This window comes from Aptenodytes patagonicus, chromosome 2 (assembly GCF_965638725.1).
Source record: "Aptenodytes patagonicus chromosome 2, bAptPat1.pri.cur, whole genome shotgun sequence".
In the NCBI taxonomy this organism is placed as follows: Eukaryota; Metazoa; Chordata; class Aves; order Sphenisciformes; family Spheniscidae; genus Aptenodytes; species Aptenodytes patagonicus.
Window position 1 is genome coordinate 107315779 of NC_134950.1, and position 13152 is coordinate 107328930.

Below are 13152 nucleotides of genomic sequence, written 5' to 3' on the forward strand. Positions count from 1 at the left end.
TTGTTCAAGGTACAAGCCCCCATGTTTCCCTTCACTTACCAAACAAAACAGTGATTCACAAGTAAGACTTAAAATAGGACAGAATTCCTAGTGCCTGTGCCCAGGGTGGAGCTAACAGGTAACGCGCTCTTACAGAAGTGTGTGTCTTTGTTTTTCCCGAGTTGTCAGAGTAATTTCCAGTGGCCGGACAATCTTTGGTTCTGTTGTGTGACTGTGTGTACAACCTGTTCTATATACTAATACCCTGAGGAACAGAAAGGGCACCAGACCGGGAGTTTTTACTTTGCTGCTTTTGATGTCTCAGCTTATACATTTTTATGGCATTTTCATTTTATCTAGCTGGGCTGCTAACACAATTACTGATCACAGGGTGTATTTTTTTTAATTAGCTCTACTGTGAATACAGGTTTCCCGGTTATAAGGTGCTAGCAGGCCAATGTGGACAAGAACATTGTATGTATTAAGAAGCAATACTTTTTCCTAAGCATTGTCTTCATTTCTGTTTTTCAATATAGAAAAATAACCACTTCTGCAAATAGTACTCTGAGACTGCAAGGCAAAAGTCCCTAAAGGTGATTCAGCAATGCTGTTTTGAGAAATGAATGCTCCAGTGGTCATTTTCTTTCAGATAGTGACACAACTCACACTTCCACAACACCTTTCTCCTCAGGGCCTTATGTGAAAGTAATGCTGTAGAGCAGTGCAGTATTGTATGTGTCATGTGTTGAGTATGTTTGGAGTATGTTTGTCATGTGTTGAGTATGTTAAGTAGTTTTGTATGTGGACAAATTCCCTCAAAACAGCTTTTATTTAAATGGTGTGGAGGACGTGTGGCTTCCATGGTGTACAAGTTGTAGCATTCATTCTCAGTCTAACCGAATCCAAGTATCCTGTTCCTCTTGGTACAGATTCAAGCATCTTTTCCAAGTCTCTGATCTTTTAATGTTCAGCATTAAAAGATATTTGACATATGTCATCCTATGGAAGAGCTATGTGTTACTTCGAAAGCTTGTTTGTTAGGTCTCATTAATGAGCGTTTATTTGGGCTGAGAATGGGTAGAGGGGGAATGAGGTTTTTGATGAAAGATAAGTTTCCCAGAGCATTTACTTCACTGCAGTGAAGTCCATATCACTTTTGTCTCTAAAATGCACCCTAACAGGGTGGCGCACATAAAGATATCCAAATTTTATCAGTCGTTGTTCATCTTAGCTCCATTTCCACTACTACGCAAAAATCTTTTGTGTTTTCCCTTCTCCTTTAGTGCCCTTTCTCTTCTGATTTTAAAATGTAAACTTAAGGATCAAAGACACTGCTCCCAGTCCAAGCACACAGGTTAGCATGCCTCTATATTGTTCTGTGAAATATCTTTTTCTTTCTGTTTGTGTAGTCAAATTTTCTTTGTCTCAATGACAGCAAAACTTTGATTTTTAAGTAGCCTGATATGACTCAGTGGAAGCAATGTAGAGGAAAGTCTTTGCTCAATGCCATTTCATAGACACCTAATTTGCTAACATTGAAAAAAACTTTCAGTCCTTCTAGTTTGTTACTTCTCGTGAATCCTAGATTTTAGAATAAAGTTGTCTCTTGAAGCAATGAATTCTAGCTGTATTGGTTTGGTTTTTCTGTATTGGTGGAGCCAGGCTTTTATGCTTGGATGTTGACATAATAGTTTTTGAACATGGCTGTTCCCTATGACTTCTTCATATCTTTGGTGCTTAGAACTTGATTATTAATCAGAAGTATCTCATATTGACAGTCTCTCCCAAAAGTTTTTGACATAACTTGCACTATTTTGTTCTTGGCTATATGATTATTGTCATTGTATGTAATGGCAAGAAACAAACATTTTTTGTATCATTTTGCTGGAATTGAGTAGATATTTACATAGTCATCGTCATTAGCAAAGATTTAAATGTTGGTAGCATGTACAAATATCTGTATTAAGAATAATTCATTTCTGATGTGGTTTTTTGTTTCTTTTCTTTTTTCCAACAGAAAGCCATTTCATCTCCAACTGTATCACGCCTTACAGATACATCAAAATTCACGGGTTCTCACAAAGAGAGGTTTGATCCCAGTGGGAAAGGAAAAGGCAAAGCTGGCCGAGAAGATCTGGTGGATGCTTCAGGATATGTATCTGGCTATAAGCATGCAGGCACATATGATCATAAAGTACAAGGAAGCAAGTAAGGCTGAGGGTTTACAACACAGAGGGAGAAAAAGAGGGGGGAAGAGAACATATTTGTAAGAATGATGTAGATGAATCCCACATGTTTTGGTTATTGTGAATGCTAAGACTATGTTGTCAAGAAGTTGTTTTCAGGAACTGGAACTGATTTCAACATCTGCTGAGCTACTTGCAGCACAATGCCACTTCATTACATTCCTCATGCGTATATTGGCAAAAATAAATATATCGGTAAAAAAGTACATCATTTTGTTGAGCTTTAGACAAAAAAAATAAGTCAAGAGCAGTTATACCACACTTTGTCAATTCAAGCAAAAGATCTCAAACATTCCTAAATGACCAGTTGCCCTGAGGATGTCGAAGAGAACCTCTTGAAAAGAGGGTCTTTCATAGCAGTCTTTCTGAAGAATATCCCATTGTTTATGCAGTTTGATTTGACTACTGTTTTGGGGCTTTTTTAAAATGTCTTATACGGGATCTGGCACTTTCCTTAAAACATTCAACAATATGCTATTGGGGAGTAAGTGGTTGTAATGTACAAAGTTCTAGCCTGTAAATGTCATACACCACTCATAAAAAACTGAAAAAAAAGCTATTTCTAGGACAATATAGGTTCCAAAGTATTTTACATCAACAGAAAGAGGTGGAAAATACCAGCCCTTACTTTCCTCCTGTCTATACTTTGTGCTTGTTACTGTGTGTACTTGTAGCATGGTTCTGTTCTGACTGGCTGGATTTGGATGGAGCTATTGTACTAACCTGAGAGGTGAGGAACAAGACATTACTAAAAGTCTATTAAAGCTTTTTGCAGTCTGTTTTCAAGTTTGCACTGCCTCACATTTGAAATGAAGGGGGCATTAAGCTAATAATGCTTTAAAATATTGATTATGACTAAACACTGCCAATCAGATTATGTTGTTATGCACATACATTGGCATGTATTCCCTTTAAGCTATAACATATGTAAGGAAAGTTTATGGCCTCTTGGAATAAGGACATTTACAATTCATATCCATGTAATTAGGTGCAATTTGCCCCCACAAATATACTATTATAACAAGGCTACATTTTATGTTAGATTTGTTTGAAGCCTAGGGATTTACTTCTCTGTTCACTTTTGCTGCCTAACTTAGGAGTAATAGTACTGATGAGAATGGCATTCCACTGCTGTAGAAGGAGAACCAATTCCACAGGCTTAAGGTACAGGCAGCTGAGTGTGACCTGCCTGGGGCCCAGAATGCCAAAACAGCTTAATAGGAATAAAAATAACTCATTTTTTATATTGGTTAAAAAGGAGAGAAAAGGCTGGTCCAATTTTCCACAAAAGCTGGACAAGTACCCTAATGTATTACTCTGCTTCTCTAAAATTATGAAAGATAAGATTTTCTGTATTCAAAAACAGCTGCTAGCAGTTCTGCTTTGCTTTCTTTCAAAAAGAGCTCATGCACTGATTTTCATGTTTGACTCTGAATAGAGGTTAACAAATTTATTGCTTTCCCCCCACCCATATCAGCTTCCCACTCAGAGTACATAAATTTAGCGAGCAGTGTGTGCTGTCATGTGCCATGCAGGTCAACAGTCTGTACTTGGCCAATGTCTGGAAACAGAGCACTGGTTTTCAGCCCTTAAACTGTTCACATTTTGTTTTTCTGACATTGAATGGTAGCTTTTCTTGTAACTTTGCCTCCAGTGACTCTTTGAGCCCATACATCAGTCTGAAACCAAAACAAAAATAGCAAACAAAGGCAAGGACTTCCTTGTGGACTTGGAGATTTTTTGTTTGTTTGTTTATAATTTATTTTGGGTTTTGTTTTGAAGAGGGAGGGAGGCTTGCCAAAACTCAGCACATGTTCTTGTAAAGATTTAAGTGGCTTTTCCCATGGTTGGCTCTGGTTACCTGGGAAGAGTTTTGATGTATACAAGGATGTCCAAGATGAGAAGCATCCAGCTTTGTGAAGCCTTTCCAAGAGTTGCCTATTGTTCCTGAAGAAAAATTTCCATGGAATGAAGGATTATCCACTACTGTGTTGCACTGGTGACCTGTCACACTCTGAGGCAGAAAAAAGCATACTGTGATACCAACAATGGCTAAATTATTCCAGCGTGGTAGTGAACTGTCTAAATGTATAGAACCTTCTTCTACATCACTGGTGCCTGTGCACCTGAAGAAGGCTCCAGGATAGACCTGTTTTTTATGAATAAAAAGGCTAAGCCTCTAACCCTTGATAAATCCTTCAGCTAAGTTCCAGGCAAAACCAGTGTCCCTGTTCTTCCCATTGACTTTAAGACTTGACTCATAACTCATTGGTAACTGAAAAGATCTGGACCCAGCCCAAATGAAGGGTGAAGTCCAGTCTACTGCAGAGCCCTTTCAGCACACTGCTGATCTGGCTGTTTGTTGCTGGCTAGCTGCCTTGTCTGGCATATCAGGTGATACCTAACCTGAGATGCACAAGTGACAGGCTTTCTCAAGTACCCAAATACTGAGTGTCAGTAATGCCAGACTGTTGCTACACAGGAGGAGTGATAGGTTAGGAAGATTTTAAGGTATAATTAGGTTGCTAGTTCACAGTGTGAGAGAGACCAGCACACTCATAAGATAGAAGGCACGCAAAGGAATTGAGAATGCGGACAGATCCAAGCTGACACTGACTAGAAATTGAGCTACTCTGCTTAGAAGAGGCTGATGGAACTAGCTGGGGTTCTGCCAGAGTTTACTTTGCATTACTTGTACAGTATAAAATCCCTGCCATGAACCAAAGCACTTTGTATAGACCTTTGCAAAGTTTTTTGAAATACTTTCAATGGCATAGTAAGCTTTGGATCAGGACCTGAGAATATATATATATATATATATAAAAGAAAAACCTGCTTCAGATAACAGTATTTTATTTTAAGGAACATGCTTCTTTGTTTCTTCTTTGTTTCTACAGTTGGATAGTTTTTAAAAAAAGAAGTCATTCTGATATGACAGTGACAAAGGGAAGTTGTGGCTGGAAAGACAGTACTTTGGAAAGATTTTTCCCTTTTACTACACTTGGTGTGGAAGATAAGGGCTATGAATAAAAGCACTATATGCAGCTGTGTATTAGGGGTTCAGCCACCTACTTAAGCTCTTACTTTTCCACTAATATCTGTAGGAAAATGAAAGCCTAAATACTAGCTTGAATGTTAGCCATAAGTTCCAGGCCTGCTTGGGAATGAGGCGAAGTACATATTCTTGTTCATTTGCCATTCCCTCAACTCTCAGGACAGCAAGTACGGCTGGTACCTCAGAGATGAGGGGAAGGGATAGCTCAGGAGGTGTGGGAGGTGACCCATTTTCAACCCTTGAAGTGTTGTAGAGCGTATGTTCTTCCTGTGCACCATACTCTAGACTGTAGCTAAATGTCATGTCTGAAGTAAGGACATGGGTACCTAATAAGGTTTACACTCATCTTTTTTTGGGCATCTCAACTCATTCCATCTAACTTTCCAGTCTGATTTTCAGCATCTTACGCTATGCAATGCTCTTCTATGCAACATCTTCTATAAAACCCTGTTGTTCCTAATTATCTTTGCTTTCGTTGCCTCTGAACATGCTACCAAAAGAAATGTGGTCAGAAAGTTCAGGTAGCTTTTAGCAATAACTGCCTTAAAGAACAAACTCAAATTTTACTGTTAATTTAAAATTAAACTCTTAAATACTATGGCAGTACACAATCTTACCTGTATCTCTACTGAGGCTTAACCTGACCATCAAAGCCTTTGCAAGATTGAGGACAAGAAATAAAAATCCTCACTGAGGCAAAAGAATAGTCCTTACAAATAATTTTCTAAAAATAACCTAGCTTTTAAATAAAATATGCAGAAGTCAAATGGGTTTTCTTATCAGTGCTTGCTTACTAATTCCTTCTATCCATGTGCTTTAGTTACTTGTTCAGAGTTTTGCAACAATCCTATCAATATGTAAATATCAGAAACAAAAATTATTTTCCTGCTTTTTATGGCTATCAAAGCTATCACAACAGTGTTACTGAGAAGCAGACACTAAAAAACATACATTGTTTCAACAGTCCTATGTGAACAGTTGTCATTAATTGTAATCAAATATTTGGAATCCCAAAGGAAATGTTGCACATTGGACAGTGGCCAAGATCTAGCCTTTTTTTTTTTTTTTTTTTAAACCTACAATATTTCTTACCTTTTTTTCACTTTAGGGAAGGGAAAGGGAGTTTTCAAAACTACTCACATGTCACAATTTGTGTTTTTCATCAGCATAGAGATTGTCCTTCAAAGATATTTTAGATTGAAGTATGATATTTTCCATGTATTTTACTGACCTTATCTAAACTAAAAATTCCTCTGACAACTTTCTGGCATTATAGAAAGCTTTGTTCATGAATTAGCATTTCAGTGACCCATATTTTCCCTCTATTGACTCAATATTTTTTTATGGTAGCTGGAATTAGCCAGAACTAAAAGGCAAATGACTGCTATGGGTTTGGCTTGCAAGTGATAGGGGTATCCCAGCCATCTGTAACCATCTGTAGAGAAAATCCTTGTGTATCTTTCTCCAAACCCAAAACTTTGAAGTTGTAATTGATAGTTTTTTTCCTTAAGGTTTGTCATAATTATAAAATAAATTTTAATTCTTTGTGCCTGCATGTATGATATGCAAAACATAACCCTGCCTTTCAGTGATGCATATATTCTGGGGGCATGTGCCTGTCATCCATGAATAAGAATTCTCTGTTTGCACTGGCCAAGAAACAAACCTTTTACCTTTATGACAGAGCAGATGTAATGTGTTGCACTAGTACGTGTCCTCTTAACTGACTGTTAGCCTTGCGTGTGTGCCAAAATAACTACACCTTTGTGTACATTGTTTGTAGTGTGAGTATTATGTTCTTGGCTTGTCCATTAGTTGGTAATAACTAATGTAATACACAAGACTTTTACAGGTTTGTGTGTGTGTACACATACTCTTTGGATCCAGCTAAGTAATTCAACCATATAAATGTTGATCCAAACCTTAAATCTTATTAGGGCCAAACTGTAGTCCTGCAGCCAATGCTGTTCGGCTTGCCCAGTTAGTGACACTGCCATTCTCCCTCCATAGCTTGAAGGTAAAGATCTGAGCAGGCTTTTATGTTTTTACACGTCTACCCTGTTCCTATTTCTGGGGGAAATCGCTTTTCAGTGATTCTAACATAGACTTGGTGTGACAAGAGTTTCTCCATAGTGAGGAAGTAGGAGAGAGAGAGTCAGGATGAAAGCAAGATTTCTTCTGAGTGCTCTCAAGAGACCATTTAAAATTATGCCCTGCATGGGCCCTATATTTTCCATTGCCCCAACTTTGTGAAGCAAGTTGACACTCACTATGTATACACACAGTTGTTCATCATCACCTAGTAAGTACAAAGTCATGATATATTGAGGTGGGAACAGGAAACAGGACTGTTGTACAATGCCTATGGACTTGAGTCTTGCATAGACCTTTATAAAATGAGATACCTGAAGCTTAATGACAGATCTTAAACTTGTGTGAAATTCTCACAGTCTGGAGTGCCTCAACTTGATATGTGTGTACCTCCTGTATTTGGAGTGTTTGCCCATAAAATAGCATTTAGACATTCAGTTACTCATTTTGTGCACACAAGTGCCCATTTGGCTTACCTAATATAAGCTGGAAATGATGGACTGGGATGTTCTCTTTAAGTCTTCAGAATCCTAAAACTAGTGAGAGATCTTTAGTGGTATTCATGCTTGCTCATTAAACTAAAAGCCAATGCTTTCAGAGATGTCCCAGCTAAGAATGGTGCTTCAGGAAGCTAAAGAATATTGCATAGAACTCCATGTCTTAATTGTCCAAGTAATTTGTTTTTGCAGAGAGAAGTAACTGTAATATATTTAGTATTTTTTAATGTTTTTCAGTATATTACCTTGGCTATATTCCTTCAAAATTCATATGGAGAAGGTGGATTTCAAAACAAGTTTAAGATATAACTCTTTACTTTGTTGTCAGAAAACGTTTGAATTGGCTTGTTTCATTCAAACTAATTGATCATCCACTCTAGGTAGACTTTGGCAAGAGCAAGCCTGATAATAAATAAAAGGGAAAAAAAGCCAGCCTATTTGCTGGGTATTCTTGACAGACATTTGCAATACTGGTAGTCTGAATTTTTTTTTTTTTTAAATAAATTCTTTTTCATAATCATACACACACACAAGTGCATGCACACATGCACTACTTTGGGGCATATATATACATGAGTGGCAAGACTACAGAAGAGGCTTTTATTTTTTTTTTTTTTTTTAAATACCTTACATTTGGAAATTGGCATTGAAATGCCCAACTGACTAACCTGATTTGGAAAAATGTTAAGCACCTACCATACTCCATTGCAGGTAAACAGCCAATGAATTAATTTTCAAATATAATTACACAGCATCTCTTTTTGTGAGTTACTGCAGAGCTTATGGCACTGTACAAAGTGAGTTTTGTTGTAAGCATTTGTAAAGGTCTTAAAGATAAAGGTCATGATAATTTGCCCTTACCTTCAGTTGTCTTTATTCAAGATTTTTCTATTACTTTGCACATTTTTCAGAAGAGATCACAAACGTGAATAAAGTTACATTCACATTAATTAAAAATGTAGCCCTAAAAATACACTCATACTTCATCCATCTTTACGTTTTGATCAGGAGCTATATTATGGATGATCAACAAAATAAGAAAAAAGATGGCAATCTGTATCCCCACAATGGTGAATTATTTTAAGCTCCAGTTTACATCAGATCAGTTTCTGTATGCTTGCATTTACTCAGATGCTATTTTTAAACAAAGTAATTAAATAATGTGAAATAATGCAGCCTGGGCTCTGTTAAATAGGTTTATATTAATGCAACTGAAATGCTGTATGTCTGTAATATTCATGCTAAATGCATACTAGCTCTTTACAAAGGCTTTGTGTAAGGTCAGTTAACCTGCAAACTCTGATGTCCTGTATAAAATCCTGTTGGCAAACTATTTTTGTTAGCACTGTAGAGTATGAAATGGCAAGGTCATAGACAAAAACAAGTTATAGGATGCAACAAAAGTGTGTTTGTCTTTATCTTTGTGCTGGGTTCAGAATATATCAGCTTTGGCAAACTATTGCAGCAGGGTAAATTTTGTATAATGCTTATAATACAAAGTAATTTGTCTTTATATTCTGTAAAACAGAGAAATGGTCAATGTTGGATAAGTATATTGAAGTTTATTCTTAGCAAGGTTTTATGTTTCACTGATTTAAATATTGCAGGAGAAATATATATTTATATAGAAGTATAATTTTTGAATGTTGAGGTTGGTTTTCTTCAGTCATAAACCATTTATTTATCCACATTATGCTTTATTCCTTTGCTAGCTTGTTTATCTGTTCATGCTGTTCCAACATCCATTTCTAATTTGGTTTAGATGTATTGATTATTTGCACAAATCTGGATGTGCATTCTGTCAGGACCTGATCATAAAGCATAGAGGCAAAACTGTTTTGTCTTTGATTACCTAGAGCACTAATAAAAATTTAATCATTAAATAGTTGTGATATGGAGATAGGTCTTGACATAGTCTTCCTTGGAGCACTGTACAGCATGATAAAAACCTTTAGTGAATCTTACTATTTCTTATTATTATTTTCATTTGTCTTTCATCTTGGTCCAGAAAACCAGGAAGCTGCTGTGTGCTAATAATTACCTGCAATATTTATAATTGCAGGCATTGCAAACATTAACATTCAGCTGTACTAGCCTACTGTGTTCACTGTGAAATTTTCAACACGGTAAAAATTTTACATGATCATTTAACCTTACAAGTTTACTTTTTTTCTCACTAATTTAACACTGAACCTTTTTTTTTCATTATTGCAAATGAACAGTTTGAGCATAGCATTTCTTAATCTTAACTATAATAGATAAACATATCCTAAGCAAAGATTTTTAACCCCTTGGTTAAAAGGGCCCCCTTGATGAAGGGCGCCTGGCACCATCCAGTGCAAAGCACACTGGGCAAAATCTTATCCCCACTGCAGTCAGTGCCAAAATTCTAACTGGTGTTAGCAAAAATGGAACCACCATTATCAAGGGGTTATAATATGCTTAGTAACCATGACAAGAGGTTATGGGGCAGCACAACAGTGATTCTCTATTTCCATATCTTTGTTTCTGTTAATTTAAAACTACTACTATTCAATCTTTAAAATAAATAAAAGAAACTTGAAGGGGGATCATATACTACTAGTTTGTACTAGGTTTTTTCAGGAAAAGGAAACAAATTTATATATATATATATATGCAATATATTTTTACACTGTTTATTAATGCTAGAAAGTATTAAATGTATCACTTTATCGGTGTGAATGTTAAAGTAATGACAATGTTATGGATGTTTTAAACCTTTTAAAGTTGTCTTGTTAAATTCTAAACCCACATTAACAATGGAAAAGCTACTTTGTCTACAACGTTATTGTTGATGTTTTAGGGGAAAAGTTCGAGTACAGCAGTTGTTTGATTAGCACTGTAAAAGCTTGGCTTGAAAACTTGTAGTGAAATCTATATTGTAAACACCATTTTTTAAAGCATAGCTTCTCGTAAAGTATGTTACTGCTGTTGACTGACTGTATAAAATTGTATCTTTAGTTGGTAAAGTGATCAATAAATGTGTTACTACATCAATTCCTGGATTTCTTGAAGTAAATGTTATTTGCTGATAAACTTTGTTACCAACAGTTATTTTACAGTTTAGATGTTGAGAAAATTGCTAATGAATGTATAAATTACATCAAAATACTCTCTGAACAACCAGCAGTCTGGTTCTGAGCACAATCTATTTCTTCTTTACCATTTATTTTCTTAGTTTTAATAATGAGTAAAGCTGACCATTAACATTTTGAGAACTCTCGTATGATCCTTGAATAGCCATGATGATAATGATCCACCAAATGAGATAGGTCAGGGATAAAACAATTTCTTTTTAACTAGCTACTTAACATACATTGGTCCTCAGTCTCAAAAGCCTGAGTTACTTCTCCCACCTTCTCTGGGTGGTGTTGAAAATGTTTTACTTGCAAGGAAAGTCATATGCTACATGGAACATTGTTTTAAGGACGTTACATTCAAAAGCAAATACAGACCTTTTATTCATAAATAACAATATTCTTCAGCTTCCCAGTAGCAATAATACCATGATTTTTCAAGAAACAGAAGACTGAAGTTATTCAGTTAAACTCAGAACTTCATAATAACGTAATGAATAATGTGACAATAACCCAGGCACAATGCTGCTCTAGAAATGTAGAGGTACTGGATTAGCAACTACGAGGAAACATAACTAAACAGCTTACAGCTACACTGTCATTTCTCCAGTTGTTCTTGAACTGGAAGTGATGCTCTCTGTGCTCACACACTGGACAACCTTCTTTAGAAATGCCTTTTAAGTGAAATCTAATACAGTTGTGTCCTGAGGTAGCTTTTCTTCCTGCATAGAGACCATATGCTGTTTGTGGTATGACTGCCAGATAAAGCTCCTTTTGTCTCTGAGCATGTATGGTTACTGAAACTGTAAAAAACTTAAGCAGAACCTTTAGGGATTACTAAAGGAAAAATCCAGGTTTTTTTCCATTCAAAAAGCCCTTAAGGAAGGGGAGATAGTACCCTTCTGCCCTATGACAACATAAGACACCAAGATCTGTATTTTCAAAAGAATTGAGGATTTTTTATTATTTTTCTGTAGAGCCTTTAGAAATGCCCACTCAACCCTACACACCACTTATGCATCATGACTTTAAAATAAAAAATAAACATCTGCCAGGATGTGTTCTCTTTACTCCAGGAATACAATTTTTTGGGCTAGCTTTTCTCTATGTGTAGCTACTGTTGCAATAACTACACACAGTTTGTACATGTAGAGATAGTCCTACTGAGATGGGACTGACAGAGTGTCACCTAACCCTTGCTGGCTTTCTGTGCCAAGCTTTCAGAACTGACCACTCGCATCAGCATCAGTTAGGTCTCCTGCTCCCATGCCCATCTGCCAAATGCAGGCTGATCTCTCCCGGTTCTACCGGGTGTTCTACCACAGCCAGGACTGCATGGAGAAAGGCAAGGGGGAAAAAAGGCAAAAAAAAAAAAAAGCTACCTCTGCCAAATCTGAGTCTTCAGGGGACTCATAAAACCTGGTCTTCTAGTTAGCCTTTTTTCATTTCCTCAGCTTCCTATTTAATTCACTGTACTGCTTTATTAATAATGTAAACTAACCCAGGCTCATTGAAATTTACTGCTCTGGTTCACATTCCAACCAGAAGTTCATTCCAGGTCTATATCACTTTATTTCCAAAACTGTGAACTCAGGAGATTACACAACCATCCATGGGTCACTTAAGGGAGAAGGGCTGCAGGGGTTTTCTGGAATGAATGCAGGAATATGAGGAGTGGCAGGGATAGTAGGAAAGAATAGCCAACTGGGGCTGCTGGAATGAATCATACAGATCTTGCTTCCAGCTAGCGCAAGAGTGTCTTTCCTCTTCGAGGCACGTAAGCTAGTCAACTGGAGCATCAGTTTTACACCCTCATTGGAATGGTAACAAAAAACGGTTACCATCTGTTATATCATTACTGTGGCAACAAGACAATTTTTTCTGTAACAATCCCCGATGCTAGATGATACTATAGAAAATAAAATACAGGTTTTAATACCATTTTTACTTGAGTTCTGTGAACGCTGTAATACCAGGAGAATTTTGTATGCGGAACAGAAATTGGCTAGCATGGAATATTTTCTCTGAGTCAGCCAGCTAAATAGCTTCTGTACCTGGCCTCATCTAATTAAGTGCTTTTGTAGTAGTGGCTAAGACTACACTCTTCATCCAAGGCCGTTTTGTTTGTACCCAAGAAAGAATTCCAGTCGAGGAACTGAGGGTCTAACTGAGGGTCACGCAGAAAA

The 13152-nt window shown here is 36.8% G+C and overlaps 1 protein-coding gene across 2 annotated transcripts in view; it reads left to right on the top strand.

Annotated features, from left to right (window-relative positions):
* The window catches only part of TPPP (tubulin polymerization promoting protein), a 114910-nt gene extending 104024 nt beyond the window's left edge, over positions 1-10886 (top strand). For both annotated transcript variants that reach the window (XM_076330699.1, XM_076330698.1), the window contains one exon: positions 1997-10886. In XM_076330699.1, the coding sequence (XP_076186814.1) occupies positions 1997-2191 (195 nt within the window). In that variant the 3' untranslated portion in view covers positions 2192-10886. The remainder of the gene's footprint in view (positions 1-1996) is intronic.
* The last annotated feature ends 2266 nt before the right edge of the window (positions 10887-13152 follow it).